The sequence below is a fragment of the Haliotis asinina genome, chromosome 12 (genome assembly GCF_037392515.1).
Source record: "Haliotis asinina isolate JCU_RB_2024 chromosome 12, JCU_Hal_asi_v2, whole genome shotgun sequence".
Classification (NCBI taxonomy): Eukaryota; Metazoa; Mollusca; class Gastropoda; order Lepetellida; family Haliotidae; genus Haliotis; species Haliotis asinina.
This window is the reverse complement of record NC_090291.1, coordinates 14,091,809-14,117,113: the sequence shown is the minus strand read 5'-3', so window position 1 is coordinate 14,117,113 and position 25,305 is coordinate 14,091,809. Positions and strand designations below refer to the sequence as shown.

Here is a 25,305-nt window from a genome sequence, read left to right as displayed (position 1 = left end):
CTTGGATTAACAGTACTTTGCTGCTTCAAAATTGTTTCAGGTCTAGTCTGTTTTGCAGATTATTGCAATGTATGTTCTTCATCCTGAACTGTAAACAGCACCCGAGTGTTAACTGAAGTCTCAGTAGATTGGTTAGACGTAGGATCTGGGTTGTCGGTTTTCACCCCTGTGAGGTCAGTTTGACATGAAATTTACAAAGTGTACATTTAGGCATTGTTTTCAAAGGTAGTCTGAGGATGGATGTATAGGTTCAGTCGGTATTATTCACCTTACAATCTTTTTATCATGAACAAAGCTAATGTTTACAGTGAATATAACTTTATTTCCATTTGCTTTTGCCATATTTTACAGTGTCTGGAAGAAAGGATGAGTTATTGCCTGAACAGTTTGTGCATTTAAAGTAATAGTAAATCTTCTTGTACACGAGACGTCTCACTACATTTAACACATGTCACTGACTTTGTACAGGTGTTAACACTAGGACCATAGTTTTGGCAAAGAAAACACCTAATTGGATTTGGGATATAGACTGCAACTGTGATATTACTTTAACATACTTTAACGGACTGTGGGACACTTAGAGGTGAGAATGAAAATAAACATGTGTTTATGGAAATCGTTTCGTTGTTTTTGCGGGTGGTAAATCGTTTAACATATGTCACACCCTGATCTTTCATTTCCGATACAATGTCCAGTTCTGACATGTCAGCTAAAAACAGTCTCTGTCTCTTATAATGTCTTTGCAGGTGTTCACGGTTCCTGGGAAGTGACTGAAACAGTGATGCCTGGAAAGGTTTGTCAATAGGTTGGAAGTTTGTTTTCTATTGCATTCAACTAATAGAGAGACTGAACCCAGGCACTTGATGTTCTTAACCTCACCTGCAATGCCATACGACCAATTTGAAATAATGGGTGCGTAAGCCAATGAATCGCTTAATCTGGGCTTGCAACAGCTCGAAGCGTTTATCGCACTTCCAAAAATGGTGGAGCGATTACCATTTGCTCGCCTGGCCCTAATGAAGAAGGTATGTGGAGAGTCGGGATGACGAGTGATGAATTTATGATTGTCCGCATCTACATTGAACCAGTGGAACAAACGTAGGATGCTGGGATGTAAGCTGTTCTTGCCAGTTTGGCTGTCGAACACGTTTGTTCAGCCTTCCAATTCAATTTTTCCGCCAATTTGGTCTGAGGACGAAGCGACCTCATCCGTTGTCAGGTCCTTTGTCAGGTTGTACATCGCTTGTTAGCGATTGCTTGTTTGCAACGCACCCAGTAAAAAGGGTCAACGTATGTGGTGTCGTATGAACAGGGTCAGAAACAAGAAAACATTGCCAGATTTCTGTTATTGTTGATTCATTCTTTTTATTGTCATTGTCATGATCTCCGATTTGTAGCACCAGGGATACCCGGATGAAATCTCCAGCAGATAAAATATATAAAAAAATATTCTAGCAGACTGGCCCACCGGCGTCAATCACTGGTATCTTGTCATATATATATACTGGCAACTTTTGAAATTAGACCGTCCGAGATGAAAACAGACTGTTCCGGACATATATATATATATATTGGTGTTTAAAATTCCCACCTACCCGACTGTCCGTTGGTCTGGTAGATATTTTTAAGTTGCCTAACTGGCTAACAGTATACTTTTCATAGTAACAGCAGACAGGTTCAAACTGAATCAAAATCATCAGAGAAGACCTGACTTCTTACCCAGGTCAAAAAACTTTGAAGGGTGCTGTTGTGTATCAACAGCATTTAGCTGCAGATGATGAGGTTCCTGCAGCTGAAAAACGTTGCACTGCCAACTCAGACAATGACACAGATTTGTCCGATCTTGATTGTGACTGTGAGGCAGAAGATGAAACAGACTTATGAACTAGGCCATGTAGCTTACATGCAGCATAAAGACAGCATTCAGAAACCTGATTATTTTCGTTTTTTTCATTGTTGAAACCAGGACAGGCAAGTTTGTATCCGGACTGGTCATATTTTCAAGTTACCATTCCGACTGTCTGGCATGAATTTTTTAAACACTGTGTGGTATATACACAACGCAAAACATGTCAACATTGTGTACAAATAAAACCAAGCTAGATAATAGCAGAGCCATGAAACGTAGTGCAAAGGGCTCGGAATGCAATTGTACCGGACCCATTCAACCACTGTTGGTGAAGTGGTGTGTTGGGCAGATTGCTGCACCTGATACACCCCCTGTGCGTGCGTGCGTGCGTGCGTGCGTGCGTGCGTGCGTGCGTTTCTTTGGCGGGGGGCGTTAGTAGAAATTAGAAAGTGGCAATATCATGTATATAGTGTATTTGCATGAACATCGTTAAGCATGTAAGCATGATTTCCAAGTTGTTACTGATTGTGTACTTGTGGAGAATAACACGACACCTCGTTCCACTTTTAAATGGTACATGATTCTGTCGAATTTAACTGAATATCGTATGAGTGATCATGCCATACTAGTTTACGACACAAATGCTGAATTGTTGGCATTTCCCGAAGGGGGACGAGGGACATACCGCCATTTAGGCACGAGTGTCGTAAACATAGCATGACATGGACACAGATATGATATACTGTCTATTACCGAAGAAATGTGTATCATGTAAGTGCAGTACGAGGTGTCTGCTTATATAACGCCGCATCATCTGTAATAGCGGGGAAAGAAATTATCAATGCAATGCAATGCAATTCAGCGAAGACCTTATCACCATTTCCCGATAGTTACCGTATGCCCATATGAAACGTACCTACATTTTCATCGACTGTTATTTTTCAACCTTGATTTTAAATAATAACGGAAGAATGCCGTACGTTTGTAATTTACACAATTAAACACGAAGTTAAATATAATATTAACTAAACTAAACTAAGTTAATAGCAACTTTACAACGCAGAGCAAAGTCAGCTCTGATTGACAGCAGTATAAACAATAGGGCAGACTTATTGTTTGTTTCCTAATCGCCCACAGGTTAATTATTCGATGTAACAAGTATGTAAGTAAAAATACATTGAATTGTATTTTTTTCCTTTTGTTTGCTAAATTATTGAAAAAAATTAGTCGATTGTACAACCTTGTTTGAATAACAATAATATTGCAAACGAAGCCAATCTGTGAATGAACGTAGAAAAGCACAGTATAATTTCATGGATGAAAAAAACAGTTCCCTTGACATGGAACACTAAGGCATCGTGTACAAGTATGGGCACCATTAGTGAACTATTGTGAATATTGACTGCTTCAGTGTCAAATATCATTTATGTATGTTCCATAAAACGATATCCGACTGAGCATAATTGAGTCATGTGTCACAATGATTTGTATGAATGATTCTTGATTATGATAATTATATGATGTTAACTTGAAAGTAGAACTATCGTAACTGTTATACAAACAAGCTCTACCGTTTGAGATGCTAATGCTTCATCAAAATGTATGTATTCATGGATAACACTCTTGACTTCACAATAAATGTTGAAACATCTCCTTGACTGATCACTGTCTTAAGGAATTCTACATTCTATTGAAATAAGTTGTTATCCCATAACAAGACGGGTGAAAATATACTACCGATATCACGAACTTACTCATGAAATCAATAACCGAGCACCGTGCCAATATCTTATGTAACCTCCACCATTTTGATTTCATTACTGACCGGATGTATTTCGTGACAATCGCATGTAGTCACAATATCGTCCACCGGCGATGCTTGCATAGAATTCTGTACCTATGGAAACCATAAGAACCGTGCCAATATCTTATGTAACCTCCATCGACTTAAATTATATCGCTGACCGGATGCATTTCGTGGAAACAGAAAGTAGTGACAATATCATTAACGGGTGTTCTTTGCATAGAATTGTGTATCTATGGAAACTGTAAGAACCGTGGCAACCCCTCTGTGAGATACTGTGGTATTGACATGTGTAGAGTGCAGCCCATCCGTTTTCAGCCGTCCGACCGCTTTCCTAAGCAAGATGTCTCTACAAAAAGATATGTACAAATGTGTAAACATCATAAGAAATGTACAAATGGTATTTTTCGAAGATCATTAATTTTCTTAGGGCTTCTAGAGACTTTATGTCCTGTGAGTAGAGCTACATGACATATATAACAACAAAAAGCAACAAACAAACACGGGTACATTGTCCTCCCGTTAGGGTAGTTCAGTCCCAAAAGTCATTTAAAACATACCACCGTCTTTAACTGTAGAGTATATGTCATTATAATTTATGGCCACATTTGTAAAACAAAAATCGCTAATAGCTAACGGGCGGTGTAAATTCAAGTAGGGTCTATGCAGGATGCAAATGTACTGTCTGGAAGCCACTATGGTACTGGAAGCTACTATGGTACTGGAAGCCACTATGGTACTGGAAGCCACTATGGTACTGGAAGCCACTATGGTACTGGAAGCCAGTATGTCCTCTAGCATGGTGATGAACCGTCACCTCTTGGCAGTCTGTTGCAGTGCCTGTTTTTTTTCTAAATGTTGTTTCGTCTTCTACTGTTAAACTGTTTTACGTATACATACATTTTTTATATTCATGTCTGTGATATTATAATTGTTGTTTCTTTCTGTCTTATGTTGACATGTTTTTTTTATAATTTACATGTTGTTATAGTGAATGTGTTATAGTGTCTACTTCAGGACAGCCATGTCCAAATATTTGTAGAGACCAAAAACTATGTAGTCAGGCCATATGATATTTAGTTATTATTATCCAGTCTGCATTCGTAATTTTTATCACTACCGCAAATCACCATAACTTTGTCAGCTACCCTGTTCCCGTTTGTCACTCCCATTAATTACCGTATATGACATTTATGGCCTTTATTGGTCATTCCCCCTGGCTGTGTCTGTCATAACATCAACTGTAGAAGGAAGTGCTGTATGTTCATTGTTGTTAAACACTGTTGCATCATACCAGACGCTTCAATAGGTACTTCCTCATTGACTTGTGAACACCGCGAATCAGTTTGAATAAGACTCGTATTTTGTAAATTGAAACTCACTTCAGTTGCCCAATAAAATACTTGCCTTTTCGGGTTGGGGGGATTCCCCTTATCCCGGTCATGTGATTGTGCATAATACCGCCCAGTCTCGTAAGAATTTCTGTCCACTCGCAGACCAAATGTTGCCATTCTAGAAAAAAAAAAAAAATACTACCATGATTATTAGTATTATTGTTATCGATTGCGTGAGGCAAATATTGAAAATATCTGTTCGTCTTGTTTAACAGCTTCATGACAGACGGAGTGCTCCGAGTCAATATGTACACACACACACACACACACACACACACACACACACACACACACACACACACACACACACACATATATATATATATATATGGACAGTTGCGTTGTGGTAAACGTTATGTCAAGGATTCACCAATTTTCACTAACTTGCATGATTTAATGCATTCTCCTCCCACAGAGGTTACTCCTGTCATATCTTCCTACGTAACCTCTGTCCTAATACGGTCATATTTCCTGGTCATCGAGAAATCCCCGTGCGGCAAAAAATCGCAACAGGAATTATGTCCCTTGTTAATATCCAATCAGAACACGCGTTAAATAGACCCCCATGGAGTTGGTTTATCAACGTGCGAAGGAACGATTCGGTATTTCATGTCTGACTGAAAATCAGAAACTGGCAATAGAGAGTGCAGGGATCAATCGCCAGGATGTGTTTGTAGAAACAAAAACTGGTAGTGGCAAGTTTTCCCGATGCATTCGGAAATAATCGAGATCTTGCGAATGATCACTCTTGAAACAACGTCTCTGATTGCACAACTAAATCTGAATGTCTTCAATCGCTAGTCTTGAACACTCGCACCATGAAAGGGCCGTATTAGAACAGAGGTTGCGAAGGAAGATACGTAGGAAGATATGACTGGAGTAACCTCGAGCTCTGTGGGAAGAGAATGGATTTAATGGACTCATGACAATATTATTTCAACGTTATGAATCTCTTTTACAATGCATCAGTTCATGTGTTGACAGTAACTTTAAACAGCATGGAATATTTTGCAAAGTTTACTTTAGAACAGTTGCCAGAAGTAAATGTCCTTATTATACACTCGCTACGAAGTATTTAACATCCATTCCGTCCGTCCGTCCTTCATTCCGTCCATCCTTCCGCCCCGAGACATTGTCCGGAGCGTATATCTTAAGATTTACGTGCTAGGTTCACCAACTCCACATACACGTTAATCATTACCCACACATGTGCCTCTTGCAATTTTAAATTTATTTTCAGAATTGTGGGGGGGTTTATTTGCTGCTTCCATTGAAACATGACTTGGTACAAAATGTGTTTGATGGTGACCTGACGACAGCTTATCACCCAAACTATATATGCTCTGTTCACCAAACTTAATACAAAAGTTACTCATGACCCACAGATATACCATGTGTTATTTGTTTGCAAACTCTGGTTATCTTTTCACTGTTCATGTTCTTTCTTCGGGTTATATGTACCAATATGTGGTTTATTATCTGTATCTAGCTTGGTTATTTTCTTAATGTTATCAACATGTGAATTATTTTCAGTATCTTCATGGGTTGTTTTGTTCATGTCATAAGTACAAACATAGTTCTGACTGATTCTAAATAGTTAATGTCTTCATCCCATATATACAAATAAACGGGTACGTGGCAAAACTATCATCAAACGTGTATAAATGTTAGTTGAGAGGAGAAAGTTTTGTGAGCTGCTGATCCTTGTGACATTATATCAACATCAACATCAACATCAACATCAACATCAACATCAACATCAACATCAACATCAATATCAACATCAATATCAATATCAATATCGGTCAGTTCCATGTCCAACAATGGGGAGCGGTGGTATGTAAGGTGCGCCGACATCTACACTTGTTTACACTCGTGCGTTTATACGTTTTATGGGAAGTGTTCATCAAAGGAGCTGTTACACGAGAAGCAAAAGACGCATTGCCATACTTTACGACTCTATCCCTATGGACAGGTGTACTTTACCATCCTAAAGTTTATCTTTTCAAAGCATAAATAAGTATGTAACTATGTGCGTTTTACGATTAAGTTTTTACCTTAGTATTATTAGCGTGATTAGTACTCTAATCGTACGTCTGTAAAATTATGGAGCGATTGGTAAATAATAGACGAGCTTGGTATCTTAAAACGAATAACATTATAAAACAAATATTCAGTGTGGTTTCAGGAAAACGTGTCATTGATCATTTGGTACGATTAGAATCCTTTGTCACAAACGCTAGTTCTAATGCTATTTATGATATTCTAGTTGCTTTACTGCCCTTCGCCGAAAGGTGTTTATGATATACATGTATTCAATTTCAATGTTCAATGTTCTCGTCACGTTATGGCGGCAATACTGCCGATGTGACGTTAAATATTAACTAACTCACTCAGCTGTTGTCGATCTATAGCCTATTTTTATATTGTATTGTCATTTTTAGTTACTTTTTTTTAAATTTAACGACTTGTTATAAATGTCTGTCTATGATTATCTAGCTATCTGCTCTCGTTGGGATTCTATAATTTACCTTTTGAAATATATTATCTCCTTTAATGGAAATATTTTACATGCTACTTTAATATTCGTATATGTGTTTTACTGTCCTTCTATGGCAGGTTTTTATGTTCTAAATTGATTAATTTTAATACTGATGTAATTTAAATTGATCTCGTCACGATATGACTGCAATAGTGCCGATGTGATGCTAAATAGTACCTCACTCACCATGTGTATGAATTGACTCCAGATTTCAAGTTTGTTTATGTATAGACTGCCGTCGTTTAGCCAATTACCTCTTTCCGAAATCGTCATCTTCTCCACCCCAGCCGAAGTACAAGTTAGAAAAGCCGTTGATCCGCTTGTACTGGGTGGCCGTTATTGCTACATTTCCTCCAACATACGCTAGATATGGCAGCCTGACGAAACATATTCTGGTTATTTCACACAGATACTTCTAATGGAGCAAATCTGAATAACATCCTGCATATTAAATTTATTCATCCTCTTGTTTCAAATATAAAACATGTAACTGATGTCTTGTCGTAAAATGACTGGGGCGGGATCCTTAATTATCCTTGAAACGTCTCAGCTTACCATAGAAGTAGATACAGACTTGGACAGGAGGGTACAAAAAAGTAATATCATTTGGCAATCAAGCATAGTCAGGTGATGCTTTTCCTGCATGGCCACAGTACTGACATTTGTATCTCCATAGCTTGATATATGGTTGTTCAAACACTCTAAGGCATTCTCATATGAACTCTTAAAATGATGTTTTTCACTCAGCTAACCTCAAGATATGAAATCAATAACTGAAAACATTAAATAGGAGAAATAAAGGGCTCGAAGATAGTCATCTGTTTTTGTAGTGATTTTGTAGTGTTTCACTAATATGAACTCAAGAAAAACTATTGAAACAGTACTTTCAAAGGATCATGGATGCATTGTAGGTGATTATCATTTCAAACCATATCATCTTGAACGGACACGGGATATACACCAGGTCAAGTTGTACAACCAACCAGCCCAGTGTTTATTGACAATTTAAATGTACAATGACCTGCTTTACTAATAGTTGGACACCTACTTATATCCAAATTTCGAATTGGCAGTGGATAGATGGAGCGGTGTTCTCCGACAGCGGTAATAGTTGTCACTAATCTCTGGGATGAGGTCGACATCATGGATGACAAGGCAGGTGAAGTTGTCCACCTTCAACGCGGCTTCCACTCCAGCATTGACCATTAGACCTCGGTTAAAAGCTCCTCCTGGTGCCTGAAACAAGAAAAGAATACGTGTCAACGACACAACGTAGGAAAATCCCATACAAGTATTGGGTTAGTGCTACCTATACAGTGCACCCGTTCGTTGACAGGCGGATATATTTAGATAGGGTTAAATGACGTAGGCTTCAACAGGAATCAAAACCTACAGGATGAGATTCACAATCAGACCTGAGAAGGAATGTAAGTCAAAGGTTTTCTAATACTGCGTGTTTGTAATCGTAATTTATGCGCTGCTGAAACTACATTGTAGTTATAATCGCTGAGGTGGTGTAAAGCCAGCTACGGTCCATGCAGGTAGTAAAGTCCACAACGTTGTGACGTCATAAATAACTACGTACTTTTAAGTTACACCCTAGTTTTAAAGCACACGCTAATTTGAAGATATAAACTTAGAGGGCTAGGGGATGGTAGGGGTGTGTGGGAGGGGGCGCGGGAGAGAGAAAGGAGAGAAAGAGAGGTGGAGGTCGGGCATGTTAAGTACTATATAAACCTGAAGTGTGCTTCTCACTGTGTATCGGGTGATCTCTTGTTTTCCCAGAATAACCGCATTTTAGGTTTTTATTTAAGTAAGGTCTCTTCCTCTGGTTTTCTTTTCGTTAGTAACACCTCTTCCGAGATATTTCTTTTTGAAATCATCTTTTCCTAACTCGATATGATCGTCAACATTCAAAATTCAAATGGTATGAAAGTGTTTGAAATCACGATCGTTCAAGATTCAGTTTAAAGTGCAAATGCTTTTCCAAGCAAGCTTAGAACTGTAACTTTCAGAGTAGACGCTCTACCACACGGTCACGGGGCGGACGAAGTATGCTAGTTTGAATTATCATTCTGTATTTTATAATTACAGTCATTAAACAGATTTACTTGTGCTTCAAGTATTGATATGTAGGTTCATTAAAATACCATATACATTGTAATTATTCATCATTGACGCTATATATGGTAGAGAAAACACTTCTCCTTTTGGCAGACAATGTAAAACCATCGGTACCTCCCCTTCCGGTTTTACATTGTCTAACCGAAACCTAGGTTGCGTGTTTTCTCCTATACATAAAATTACAGTCATCTTGAGAGGGTACGTAAGTCCCAAAGCACTCAAAGTAAATTTAAACTCTCCACTTGTAATTGCACAATATGTGCCATTTTAATGTCTGGCTACATTTATCTGAGTTAGTGTTTACAGTACGTTATTGATAGAGGACCATCTCAAGGAAAGCACATGAAGGTCAAATGGTGTCGTGCATGGTTTCATAGTCCGTCGACCTACGTTTTCTGAAAAGTCTATATGGTCTAGTTTTCACACGACGGAATAGGGTTTACTGTTGTATAAAAAGTCATAAAAAATTCTTATATTATGCATTAATGCATGATGTGTTACTGATCAAAACAGATTTAGCAAGCATAGGACACTTTGACATGTTTAAAAAACCTGATTATACAGCAGGTATAGTTGCAGGATTGTTCCTTCTTATCGTCACGTGCCTGATTTTTTACTAAAGATTTTTTTATTTATGTTTGTTGTTTAACGCTGCACACGGTAATATTTCTATGACATAAAAGGCGACTATGCTTGTCGTAAGACGCTCCTAATGGGGTCGGTTGGTCAGGCTCGCTCACTTGGCTGACACATGTCATCGGTTCCCAATTACGCAGATAGATGCTCGTGCTGTTGATCACTGGATTGTCTGGTCCAGACTGGATTACTTACAGACCGCCGCCATATAGCTGGAATAATGCTGAGTGCGGCGTAAAACTAAACTCACTCACTCACTCACTCACTCACTCACTCACCCACCCACTCACTCACTCACTCACTCACTCACTCACTCACTCACTCACTCACTCACTCACTCCTGCTATATGAAAATATCATAGCGCTGACCACCACGTCACAGGTACAAGCGCATAAAACACGTGATGGACAATATTATCCCTGGTAACCCAAAAGCGCCTGTGAGGCGCTAGACGCTTAATAATCATACGACTCCGGGTACCCTGGGTGAACTGAGACAATTCTGAACAAACTGACTGCATAGGTGCTTCCTTGTTCGCAGATCGATGCTCACCAGATTGTCTACGATTATTTGCAGACTGCCGGCACATAGCTGAAATATTGCTGAGTGCGGCGTAAAATTAAACTCACTCACTCCGTGCAGATTTAACAGATGTCCTTGAAACTCGTAGGAGCTAAACTGCCAAACATGGTCACCTATCCAAGGACTCTCCGGGACCAACATTTCTCACGTTCACCTGATTTGTGTCCAGTGTTCTGAATACAAGAACGCACTACACCACGGTGGTCTGTACATAGAGTCGGGACCCCGCTATCCAGTGATCAAATGCATGGTTTTCCATCTACGTAATTAGGATACAATGGCATGATTTAGTATTAAAAGTACGGGTGATTCAGGCGTCGAGCTGTAGTTAAGTTTGCCACGTATGATACAGGAGTATAGTTTGAAAAACTAACATTGCATATTAACATAATCGAACATACTACCTCTGAAATTACATACCTTGAAGCATATCATTTAATTTCTCGAAGATATTTGATAGTAATTCCATGTGTCTCAAGTTCCTTTTTCGAGATTCAAGATACCTTAATCAGTATTAAAGGCCCCCAGCCCAGAGTACATGTATATAATAGTGAATCACAAATTCCAGGGCACAGGCGCCCGTGTCACTGCGAGGATTAAAGAGTTTGTTGTAAAAAAAAAATATGAAAATTTTGAAATGACCCCGCCCGTGGATTAAAGATACATCTGTCATAATCTAGTATTTTATTGTTCTTCAGCAAAATATTTATATTTTCATACTGATATCAATCAGATTGTTCTCGACACGATATGGTTAATATATTGCTGATGTGACGCTAAATAATAACTCACTCACTTACTGTATGCCTGGTCACGTCATAATGTATTTTATTTTTGAAGGTTCAGTTTCCCGTCACCAGATTGAAGCGTTGGTAAAATTGTCAGTTGTCTTCCTTAGCTGTCCACATACAACAGTCTGATATACTTTTAGTGTGCACTTTAAAATACACAATGTTAACGATTCTGACATAACCTCGGTGTTTTGTCAACTTAATAGTCTTGTGAATATATATATATTTCAACCCACCATTTTCCGTGCATGGATTTAGAATCATGGTTAATCTCGTCAATATCGAATGGGTTTTACTCCTGGTTCCCTGCCCGTGAAGGTCTGCGTTAGAATATTGATCTTCTGTAACCAATGCCTGTCGAAAGAGGTGACTAACGGCTTTGGGTGGTCAGATATAGTTAACACATGGGTTCCCAGTTGCGCATATCGATGTTCGTGCTATTGATCACTGGATTGTCTGGTACAGTCTCGATTATTTACAGACCGCCGCCATATAGGTGGAATATTGACGAATTCGGCGTAAACTAACTTTCATCGTAACAAATATGTTAAGAATGGGCTTAAAAATATCGACGAGTTACGCACGTTTCGAGAACAGCTAGCCAGGGGCTTTGGCACCGCGTAAACTAAAAGTGTTGAGGTGCTCATAAACTGCCTCAGAAGGATTATAGCTTAATAAGACTGAATTCTTGGCACTTGTCACAAGTTTCTTCCATACAATTTCTTTCAAGAAATTACTACAGTGAGGATCACACATTGTGGTATTGTATCAGCTGCTATTTCGCCCTGTTGGGCGCAGATACGTCAGATATATACCAGTGTGATGAACACAAGTCTAAGGGAGCGTGTGTCTCAAAAGGTCAGTTCAGTAAGGATACATGTAAAGTTACTTGCGTTTCAACGTGTCTCGTCAAGTCCGCCTAGTGGCATGTTTAGAAGAGCCACGGAAGCTCGATTTGCATACTGGTCACCTCCAGGTATTTAGACAGGCTTAGTAAGCAGAAACCATTTTCCGATCAGATGCATTTTCATGATGAACAACATAAACAACAGAAAGTACACTATTTACCTGTTCTGCAACGAATATCGTGAAGTCCGCCTGTTGTTTTTCTAGGAAGGGGATGAGGTTGTTGAGGAGAATCCCAAGATGTTGAACCCGGTCTCTGTAAGGAATAATAACAGCCAACCGCTGCCTGGACTGACACCCATCGGGTCTGTATCTGTCCCCGGGATAGGAGGGATATTTAGTCTGCAACTCATCCAGGGAGATGTCTGTGAGGTTCAGCTTCACAGATTCACCTTGAAACAGAAGATGTATCCGATTCCTGTTCTATGGCACTGTTTATTCTTGATACTGGACGGAAAGTCCAAATATAGCAGATAGTAGGTGTCCAATGAGGGGATAGTGCTTCCAATGAGGGTGTAGTGCTTGCAATGAGTGGGTATTGCTTCCAATGAGGGGGTAGCGCTTGCAATGAGGGGTATCAAACCATCTTCAGAGTCTTCTCCACATAGAGGAGACATAAAAGCGGTACTGCAAACCTCAATGTGAACAGTGAATATGTTCAGTGTGCACGGCATTGCAGTGGATACATTGGACCATATTCAGTGTACAGAGCGGATGTCGGAACACATTCTGCACACGTGACACGCAGTGGGAAAGGGAATGTTTACAAGTTGCGTACTTTACAACTAGCTAACACATACGTTAAAAGTCGAAACTATTTTTGGACAATACAAAGTAAATAAGGCTACTTATCGCCAACAGCTGAAGGACGATCTCTATACTAGGAATCGTGGGAACTTCAACCCTTCTTCCATCCTGCATAACCCTGGCTGGATTTATATCAACAATTCTTCCATCCTGCATAACCCTGATTGGATTTATATCAACCCTTCTTCCATCCTGCATAACCCTGATTGGATTTATATCAACCCTTCTTCCATCCTGCATTAACCCTAGCTGGATTTATATCAACCCTTCTTCCATTGTGCATAACCGTAGATGGGTTAAATATCAACCCTGGAGAATATAGGGTATATTCATGGCCATGCAGAAATGCAGAAGGAATTATATCATGCCATGTAAGAATACACAAAGAATGTCAGACCATTTTAAACACTCGTAGCCATCAGACCTAATTCCTCTTAAGGTAAATTTGTCAAATTCTGATTGGTCAGCAGCCAAAGTATACAAAACCGTGTAGGCAGATTTGCCAGTGGGTGCAAAACGTGCACACCGTCCAATCTGTCACGTGACACACTACCGGATTGTAGTAATGACCTTGACACTTGATGGAATGTGACTGCCAAACGGCTGCCGTGTACAGTTAGAAGTCTACAAAGTCTACAATTGTTTTTTATTTGCGTTAATCAATATACTAATATAGAAAATATTTCTGCACTTCACTTGCCGTTTAACAAAACCTGCAATTCAGTTATATTTATCACAAACTAAGCCACCCTGAATTATCTTCTTTTATGACCATTCAGGAAAAATCACGCCGAAAAATCATTTGCGTCTCTTTCTGCCGAAGGTTGACTGTTAGTGTTTAAAGATCAGCGAAATTCAAAGATGATAAGGGCAATAAATTCGTCACACGGTGTTGAGAAAGGGTGTTCTGAACCCGTACACCTCTTCAAAACATCATGTAACTAATACACTTCATAGCACAGAGAGTGCATGTGTTAATTATTATATTTAACGTCACATCGGCAATATTTCAGCCATATCTTGAAAAGAACTACATATTTGATATTTGAAATGAAACATGTATACATTACAAAAACCTGTCGTCAAGCAAAACAACTAGGATATCACAATTACAATTAAAACTGTTGTAGAAAGTTATCATGGCACAGGTCGAAAAACTGTACATGAATACAACCTAGATATGATTTTCTTAAACATGTGACGGTGCGTAAGCCCCAAAACATTCGATGTAAAGTTAAGTCTACCTAGTTTTTAATCGTAGTATTCTTGTTATTTTAATTTTAGTTAGTATTTCGTACACTTGCCAGCGGCTGAAGGGATGATGTAAATCCAGCTAGGGTCCATGCAGGTAGCAAAGGTACTGTAAGTCCCTATGGTTCTAGTATGGTAATCTACCTTCAGTTGTTGGCAATCTATAGTCTGTGTTTTATAATGCATTCTCTTCTTAACTGACAATGTTTTACTTTTTTACGCTAGATTTATTTTATCTTCTATATTCTAGTATCTTTACTGTCCATTGTCGAAAGGCCTTCATGATGCACATTTATTCCATTTCAGTGTTAAATGTTTTCGTCACGATATGGCTGAAATATTGCCGATGTGACGTTAAAATTTAATATGAACTCACTCATTCACTCACTTAAACATGTGGCAAAATGTCTTTGTGATAGGGTGTTGTTTAACAGCACTGTACCCTAACGGTTAATATACTCACGTATATTTATTGGGTTGTCCGGGCAGGGAGGAAGCAGCTCTGTATCAAATGGTTGTTGCGTTGTTTGTGCTCTTGTCATCCATATTTCATGAATTGCGAAGGTATGGGACAAATGTTTGGAAAAGTGGGCGATATATAGAAGAGACACAGTCATGAAACTACCAATTGCCGACATCAGAAGAAATCCCCTTGCTATGTTGTGTAAACACGATGCCATATTGTCCTTGCAAATGCTAACCTTCCCAGAAACCAAAATGACTCATTTGCTGTGGGGCAGGAGAAAGGTGTAAACTTGAGCAGTTTTGTCTATTGGTATGAATTTTGGTTTGTTGTCGTCAGCGGAGAAAATGTAAAAGGATGAAATATAATTTATGTTCCATCAGAAACTGTTTGCAAAGAGATTTACACAAATAGGGGAGTTTAGTGTTGAAGTGATTCCCTTATATGTTGTTCCGGGACGCAGAAATCCTGCAAAATAAGATTATTTAGAATTATGACATATGAATAAAAGGACGTTGGCGTCTCGGTCTCATTCAGTAAATGGGAAGACACCTGAAACCAAGATCATGTAAACAGATAAGACATAACTCAAATGAAGCTGCAAGTCTGATGGGGCGGACAACTCTACAGTAAATCAAAGTGAACAAATGTGGTACCTCATATATATTGAGCTGCGCATTTATCAAGGCAAGTCAATTACTGAACTGTCTATAGTCACGCATACTATCAATGCATCTATAGTTTTTCGTTTCTACACGGATTAATCTATATTGGAGACTCGACAGTTCCAATCCATCGATAGTTGAGCTCGTGTGTGTATGTGTGTGCGTGTGTTTATGATATATGATCTTTGTTTAGGATATTCAGCAGTTATAGATATATATTACCATGATGCTAAAGATTTCAACTTCTATATTGCATATGTTCGGCACTGTACAAGTTGATGCGTGAAGGTCCGGGGTAGAATAGACCTTCAGCAACCAAAAAAGGGCGACTATGCTTGTCGTAAGAAGCGACTAACGGGATCGGGTGGTCAGGCTCGCTGACTTGGTTGACACATGTCATCGGTTCCCATTTGCGAAAATCGATGTTCATGTTATTGATCACTGGATTGTCTGGTCCAGACTCGATTATTTACAGACCGCCGCCATATAGCTAGACTATTGCTGAGTGCGGCGTAAAACTAAACTCACTCACTGTACAGTAGCTAAATGTTTCAAATCTGTTTGGTTTGTATCTCCCGTCCTCACATAGTTTGTCCAAGCGTATTGTTAAAGAAGCACCAAGGCGAAGCAGCATAGATCTTCATGTATATTGTATATGCAAGACCAATTGTGCTCCAACGTCAACGATAGCCACATTCTTGTTAAAGAAGACGCGAATTTTAAAGAAAGGACTGACATTACTACATACTAAGGCAGTCTGAATTGAATGTTTTATATGTGTCTGTGATTATGTTTTCATAGTTTACATGGGATTGAAAATGATATGAAATGCCTCATTGAGGATGTAGATGTAAATTCATACTCTGAATATCAAAACTGGTTGTCAGTGGCTTGGCCATTCTACACAGCTGGAGAATGATGGAAGTGGTGACAGTAATACATATCGAGCTACGTAAGATACATGAAGTATGGTCACATTTTTAATAAAAAACAAATACTCAGAATAACAAAACGATTTGGTGTAATGGTTTGAGCAGCACTTCAGTGTCATCAAGGTCTGATGTGGGCGCAAGACCCAAAGTAAGGCAGGACTTTTGCATGTATCACTTCAGTGACACTATCCAGGTACCCTTGAAGGACAGCCTCCACGTGGTGGATGCTGGATAACGCTAATGGACCGTGTGGACCCGGGGGCATATTCGTCCCCAGCTACCCATTGTTGGTCGTATGACCAAATTGGACACCCTATTTCCAAATACTCTTGGTGTCGTACCATTCCCAAGATTTGGCAACCTTCAGAAATCATCTCTGTCACCGAAAAAAAAAACCCAAACCAGCTGCGCTAAATGACCAGTTGCCTTGACATCATTTGTCATGAAATAATTCAATTTCAGCTCCGTAACGTCTCAGAATAATTCGATCCATTACAGCTAGCGTACAGCTCCAAGCGCGGAGTCGAGAATGCAACACTAACTATTGTTAATAATGTACATACACGTTTGAGAAAAACCACGACATTGTATACGAATCTTATTTGTTGACATCTCATCTGTTCCTAATATAATTCAGCAACATCTTTTATTGGAAAAGCTGTTATCTATGAATGTAAATTTTGATCTCTTCTTAACATTTGGAAACTTTTAAAAGTTAAAGATCTGAATTTGTTACAGTAAACAAATATCACTCAAAGACACTGATCACTAACAATGAAGTCCCACAGGGTTGCGTAAGCTCACACGTGCTGTTCATATTGTACACAAATGACTTTGTTAGCCCGCAATGATCATTGCTCTGTTGTTAAGTTTGTTGGCGCTGCATCCTATTGGCCTACTTGGAAGATGCCTACAGACGGGAAATCGCGAATTTCACAAGCAGTGTGTCTAGACCTAAATAAACCATTATTGATTCAATAATCTTTGTCATGTGAATTTGCGATGGGAAAATTCATTTTTTTGGTACAAAAATCATGTTATTATAAGCATCTTTTGTTTCCATTGACGAATGAATACTTATTTTAATTCCAGATATTTGTGACGTTGATTAATGTGTAATGTCCTCTAAAACGTAGGTGTATAGAAGTTTGAAATGTGTTTCTTGGTAACGTTTTAATAACGTTACTCGAAACGTTTTCATAAAGTATAAAAGAAACGTATAAAAACGTTTTAAAACTTTATCTATACGTTCTCTGAAATAATACCCCTAGAAACCACTGGAAAACGCCTTAGAAACGTTTTGTATTTGCTAGGACTCTAGGATGAACTGAGAGCATTGTTCATAACAAATGTTAGGGAAGAGTTGTGGCCATTATTTGAATCTCATAACTATCTACCAAATTATCAGATTAAATTACGTATCGTTTCGTTTTCCCGTTACTTTGATTCTGCTTTTACTGCGCCCGAAACTGTGAACGATGGCAGGCTGTTAGTCTTTCAAAGAAGCGAGAATATACTTCAAGTAACATGTAGCCGGTTCATTGTATTGATACCCCAAGTAAAAAATACATACAAGTACATACTCGTAAGCATTGTGTCTTGTGATCGATCGGGCTGAGGTTAGGCGAACAAACACTAATATTTTCAAAACAAAACAGTCGGCATACATATTCACACACAGTCACCCTCAGACGCACTGATCTATTATACATACATATGAATTGTGCAACGTTATTGATTTCTGTTACATTCCTGGTACTTTGTAATGTTAGGAAATTGTGGATATTTGCTTGAGCTAAATTTAAGTCTGGCCTCAAATATAGTTTCATATTTAAACGGGTAGTAGAATTCATCGGCTGCAGCGACGGCATACACAGTTTACAAGTCCTAAATTCTCTCTTTATACCAAAAAAAACCGGCCACCTTCGATAAGCTGATTATAGGTACAGGTTCTATATTCTATATGTAGACCTGACATATTCATTTGACTTCATTCATAATCTGCGTCCCCTCCACATTGTACAAAGACTTTCGAGCCATCATGTACCAGTCTGTCAATAGTACTGTCCATTACTCTGTGTGTCATACATCCTCAACTGTCGGATTTCTGTATAAACCACACTGAACTTACTGCCCAGGCGTAATGCTTCTTTGTTGTCAAAATGAAAAAAGCTCTCTATCTCGGGTTCTCATTATTCCTGATTTCGGACCAAAGCCTACATCTTCTCGTCTATACTGTCGGACAATCCCATTTCAGATTGCCTGTGTCAGGAACGACCGCGAAGAGGATGTGTCGCAAATGTGAAAGAAATCAATAACCTAGCCCAATACAAGATATTGAATATTTCATTCAAATATCCTTTGGATATCCATATGGGCTATGTTTTGATATGGACACTCTTGTCTCGTATTACCAATTAACATTTTAATCGTTAAACATTTGTATATGTTGTCTCTTAATCTGATCATAACTGAGAGATTCTGGCAAGCCGAAGGCCGAATTTAAATTTCCAACTGAATTCAGTTTCTGGTGCCAATTTCGGTTATGTTCCTTTACGCAGCGAATCCGGTTTGAAAACGAGTTGAATCTATGCTGATTTTTAGATAGTAATTACCGAATTTAAAAAAGACACGTTGCATTTCATACAAAACCATTTCGGTGTAAGTATGGCCACTGAAGGTTTAATTTTGAATTTATCGGTGAATGTGAACATTAAAAATGCCATTTGGGTGCATTACACGATCCAGGGTCAATACCCCTGATTCCCTACACGGCATTCCTCGTGCCAAGCACCTGACTACCATTCATGTCCCAGGTTTGCCCCTAGGGATCGAGGCTCATTCAGTCGTGATATATGTCAGGGGTCACACAAAGATGCGTGAGTGAGTGAGTTAACATTGAACGTCACATCGGCAATGTTTGAGCTATACCGTGACGAGAACATTTAATACTGAAATGAAATATATATAGTATAAAAACCTGTCAACGAAGGACAATAAAACATCTAGAATATCACAAATGGGATTAAAACTAGCGTGGAAAGTAAACACTAATATCACTATTCGGACAATACAATATAAAATCAGGCCATAGATTGCCAACAACTGAAGGTAGATCACCATACTAGGGACCATGGGGACTTACAGTGTCTTTGCTACCGCATGGACCCAAGTTGGATTTATATCATCCCCTCAGCTGTTAGCAATTTAGACACATCTAGCCAAAACTTTAAAGTACACATAAGCTACGACTAAGAACAGTGGAAAGTTTAAATATACTGTGAATGCTTTTGGACTTACGTACCCTCTCAGGAGGAAAATAATTTTACAATACTTCAACCCCCTTTGAGGGTACTCAACATATTATTCACAATTCAACAAAAAAAACCAATTTCATTTGAAAAAACAATAATTAAATGAGACCTAACGCTGGTAAAAAGATCCTCAATTGTTTTAACTGTAAAATACTGATCCCTTGTGATGGAGAATTCAACACAGTCAAGCATCGTCGTAAAATAACCTTTTCAAATCTGGACTGACAGCCCCAGTAGGTGTAACCAATATATGGTTTTATTTCGTGTAATATTTGTACCTACTTGGGTGTCCCACCTCTTCTGCATCAGATCACGGATGTAAGTTCTAATGGTAGCTTTATAATCAGTGTATGAAATAAGAAGTTGGTGTCACAGATTTGCTGAGTGCTGCCTTAGCAGAGAGATCAGCCATTGCCTTACTGGAAATGCCCACGTGGCTGGGTAACCAACAAAAGACGATTTCGTATTGGCCAGTAGCAAGGTTATTATACAATTCAATAATTTCAGTTAAAAGTGGATGTTTACAAGAAATATTTCTAATAGCCTGAAGGCAAGAAAGAGAGTCGGAATAGATTATATACTGTTTATGTTTAGGGTGTCTTTCACATTTGAATATATTTGAGAGCCCTTAGTATGGCGTTAGCTTCAGGTGTAAAAATAGAACTGTTGTCTGGTAATCTAGACGATATTGTTCTGGATCCAATGACTGTGTCACATGCCACTGCGCCACCGTCCTTGGACCCATCTTTAAATAAGGATTTATAATTGCTATACTTATGTTTTAATTGATTATATTCTTGTTTATACTGTAATTCATTCGTTTCTGAGTTTTTATATGTGGTCAATGTTAGGTCAACTTGTGGCCTAACCAATCGCCAAGGAGGAGAAGAAAGAAGTCGGGAAGGAGCTATATTTTCAAGCTCAGCACTAGAATCAGCAAGAAATGGCTTAATTCTGAGCCCAAGAGGCGGGACAAAGGAAGACTTTTTGTTATGCAAATCCTCATACAGAGGATTAAAGACATTAAATGCAGGATCAGACTCATTAGAAGCTAATTTTGTAATGTATTGTAATGATACGGCTTTGGTTGAGAGAAGGCTCATCAGCTTCGACGTATAGACTGTCGATAGGAGAGGTTCTAAAAGAACCAAGACAAAGTCTTAGGCCTTGGTGGTGCACAAGATCAAGTAGTTTTAGGTTGCTTGACAAACTCCACCATATGCGATGGAGCCGTAATCAAGTTTAGATCGGACCAGTGATCTATATAAGTGAAGAAGGGTAGTTTGATCCCCTCCCCATTTTGAATTAGAAACAACCTTTAATAAATCGAGTGCCTTCAGGCATTTGGATTCAAGGGATCTAATATGCGGCAAAAAGGTCAAATGTGAATCGAAAATTAGGCCCAAGCACCCGGCCTCCTCCACCACTTTGATTGGGGTACCACTTAGAAATAGTTCGGGGGCTTTATGAGGTTTGTATTTACGACAGAAGTGCATACGATTGGTTTTTGATTTAGAAAATGTGAAGCCGTTTTCAAGACACCATTTATCTATTTCATTTAAACACAACTGTAGTTACCTTTCAATAGTATGCATATTTTTCCCACGACAAGAAATAATCATCCACAAATAAAGATCCATCTATTAAATCGTTCAAAACTTTATATAAACTGTTGATCTTGATGCTGAAGAGAGTGGCAGAGAAAATACTGCCTTGCGGAACACCTGATTGTAATGATCAGACAAGGTAGAACCCACGGGGACCTGGAATTGTCTGTGATATAAAAATTTGGCTATAAATTGAGGCAATCGACCTCGGAAGCCAAAGTCATGTAAATCTCGTAAAATGCCATGTTTCTACATATTGTCATATGCTTTTTCGCGATCAAAAACGATAGACACAGCGTGCTGTTTATTAATTAGTGCGTTCTTAACAAATGATTCTAGTCGCACTAAGTGATCGACAGTACTTCTATTTTTACGGGAACCACATTGTATATCTGTCATGAGGTTATTAGTTTCCAAGTACCAAACAAGTCGATTATTTATCATGCGTCCCATGGTCTTGCAAACATCAGTAAGGCCTCCATCTTACAGCACAAATGATACCCGGATGACTTACTCCAGCAGAAGAATTAAAAGATTAATAATTCCACCAGATTGGCCCATGAGCCACCGCCTTCTGGTATACGACTCTAGGCAAAAAAAGACAAATTGAGTTTCTGAGATAAAAAAAAAATCCACCAAGTCTTTACACATTTTATAATTTCCAAATGTTGTTGCAGTAGTACATAAATGGAGCACAGGGTTTGGCGTGACCAGCCGATTGGTTGAACCGGGCCCATTCAACCATCCGTCTGGGTGAATTCAGGGCCAATGTGGTGTATTGAGCAACAGGAACACTTCTGCAGGCCCCTGTTGCCCTCAACCACCAGGATCCCTTCCCTTCCTCCACCGACACAGGGTCCCAACCACGGCAAACGCGTTGGTGGACCAAATATCCCTTGCATAACAGTTTCTCCCACCAGAAAGCAATTCTTCAGCATATTTAAATTATGTTTCCCCATAATTTAAACATTTGTTACGAGGGGAAGTCAATAAGTTCATAGAAGTGGGTGCTGATATATCCTTGGTGATGTTGTCATTGGTGTCATTATTGAGTTGATTCATCTGTGACTCTGTATACTGATACCCAACCTTCCTCGAGCATTTACTTGAGAGTTAGAGCCTTTAAAAGACGATTACCCTGCACAAATCATGGAAACCTCCAAAACTGAGTTTCGTGCAGTTATCAAGTTTCTCACTAAAGAAGGTGTGAATGCAACCGAAATCCACAAACGCATGATCAATGTGTATGGCGAGGAAGCCCCTCAATATTCCACTGTGGCAAAATGGTCAGCTGAGTTTAAGCGAGGTCGCAGCTCCTTGGAAGATGACCCACGGTCAGGAAGACCTTTTGAAGCCATTACAGAAGATACAATTGCCCGGATCCAACCCTTAATTATGTCCGATCGGAGAATAAAGGTGGACGAGATAGCTTCAGAGTGTGGCATTTCACATGGAAGTGTTTGCACAGTGATCCATGAACACCTGCACATGTCCAAGGTATCCGCAAGATGGGTCCCTCGTAACCTAAATGCACATGATCGTCACCAGAGAGTTGAATCCAGTCGTGAGCTGTTGGACATCTACAACGCTGATCCTGATAACTTTCATGCTCGTCTGGTTACTGGGGATGAAACCTGGATTCATCACTGGGATCCCGAAACCAAACAAGAATCCATGCAGTGGAAGCACAAGCATTCTCCTGCACCCAAGAAGTTCAAAACACAACCTTCTGCTGGCAAGATCATGGCAACCGTTTTCTGGGATTCAAAGGGTGTGATTCTCATAGACTATAAACCACCTAAAACTACGATCACAGGGGCTTACTATGCTGACTTGTTGAAAAGATTGAGAGCGGCCATCAAAGAGAAGAGGCGTGGGAAGTTGACAGCTGGAGTCATGCTTCTCCACGACAATGCACCAGTCCACAAGAGCCGTGTTGCACAAGCTTCTCTTCAACAATGTGGCTTCGAACAACTAAACCATCCCCCATACAGTCCAGATCTGGCCCCCAGCGACTACTATCTGTTTCGCAATTTGAAATCTCACTTGCGTGGAACAAGATTTGCCAATGATGATGACCTCAAGGCAACAACAGAGGCGTGGCTGAGGGACCAATCTGAAGACTTCTATTTCAAGGGCATAGACAGTCTCAAAGACAAATGGGCAAAATGCATCGAGGTTCAGGGAGACTATATTGAAAAATAAAACCAATATCACAACCATTGTGTTCTGTTTTATATCGAGTTCTATGAACATATTGACTTCCCCTCGTAGGTGTTTCACCTTTGACTTATCCCAATGAATATGTTCATTATCTGACACAACAGTAGCTTAAATATAATAATGATACATTTTCTCTGGCAGTCACAAGAAAATATTTATGTGTATCAGTTTGGGTAGTTATACTCCACTGACAATTTCCTAGATGAACACCTCTGGGTCCAATTCTTTCCCTGAACTGTATCAGCTGACAACTTAATACTGATTAATACTTACTTAACACAGCTTGATATGTGGAATGTAACATCAGTGAGGTTGCTACGGAAAAAACACCATACCATGACAATTTTGGTGACATGAATATTTAGCCAAACATTTCCTCTCCAAACTGAGCAGTGGTCAAATATTAAAGTACCTGTACATCAAGACAGAGAGAAAAACAAGCAGAGCGTCTAGTATAAACTATCATGCTTGGTGATGCAGCAATCTTCACTGACACAAGATTGTCTAACCTGTTCAGACTCCACAGTTGTATAACCATTTTTAGTCATATGCATGCAACTTTAAACATTTGTATAACAATAATTTCAGTGTGAAAAACATGAACATGCATCTGGTGTTAATCAGGCTTCTTGTTTTGTTCTGCATTTATGTCTAGATTTATGAATGTCCATACATGCAGTACATACTATGATCAACAATAAACTGAAATCACAACCCAGACTTTGACACAAACACTAACCCTCACATAAAAACGTATTTAGAATCCTAATTGTACAATTTAAAAGTCAGATTCTTCCTTTTTATCAATATTTCAAATACACACCTTGTTCATCGACATTGTGAGGCCATGACAACTGTGACGAGTCTTGATGTAACTTCCGAATCCTTAACACATACTGGCAAAGGCATTGTAAGTCGCCGTGGTCCCTTGTATGGTGGTACGGTGTGCTACCTTCAGTCGTTGGCGATCTGTAGCCTGTTTTCATATTGTCCTGTCATGTACGGTTAGACTATTTTAAATTTCAACACTAGGATCTTATCCTACATGTTTCAATATGAAACACTGAATATTGAATATTGAAACATGTAGGAGAAGATCCTTGTCATTTTGTCATTTGAAAAACTACTTCTTATATATATACTACTGCACGTTCTGCATTCTCATCACAGCGTACAGCAGTACATATAGACACACACACCACACATACATACACACATACACACACATATACATACACACATTCACACACACACACACACACACGCACATACATACATACATACATACATACATACATACATACATACATACATACATACATACATGGAATAACAATTGCGAAAAAATTGCATTGAAATCTAAGATTACTCAGCGTACAGCAGTATATATAGACACACACACCGCACATACATA

General features: G+C 39.1%; 1 protein-coding gene across 1 annotated transcript; it reads right to left on the bottom strand.

Annotated features, from left to right (window-relative positions):
• Positions 1-4,314: 4,314 nt before the first annotated feature.
• Positions 4,315-24,772, bottom strand: LOC137257379 (beta-1,4-galactosyltransferase 4-like). The gene is made up of 7 exons (XM_067794714.1): positions 24,715-24,772; positions 15,151-15,618; positions 12,792-13,021; positions 8,638-8,825; positions 7,844-7,966; positions 5,061-5,165; positions 4,315-4,534 (listed from the first exon to the last, which is right to left on the bottom strand). Exons 2-7 carry the CDS (start codon positions 15,365-15,367, stop codon positions 4,315-4,317), a joined length of 1,083 nt encoding a protein of 360 aa, XP_067650815.1. The 5' UTR covers positions 15,368-15,618; positions 24,715-24,772.
• Positions 24,773-25,305: the final 533 nt, after the last annotated feature.

Excerpts from the sequence above, each read along its gene's own strand:
- LOC137257379 (XM_067794714.1), bottom strand. The coding sequence starts at position 15,367 with ATGGCATCGTGTTTACACAACATAGCAAGGGGATTTCTTCTGATGTCG. Across the intron at positions 13,022-15,150 it reads GGACAACCCAATAAATATAC|GTGAATCTGTGAAGCTGAAC; the intron begins GTGAGTATATTA and ends TTCTGTTTCAAG. Across the intron at positions 7,967-8,637 it reads AATTCGAAATTTGGATATAA|GCTGCCATATCTAGCGTATG; the intron begins GTAGGTGTCCAA and ends ATGTTTCGTCAG.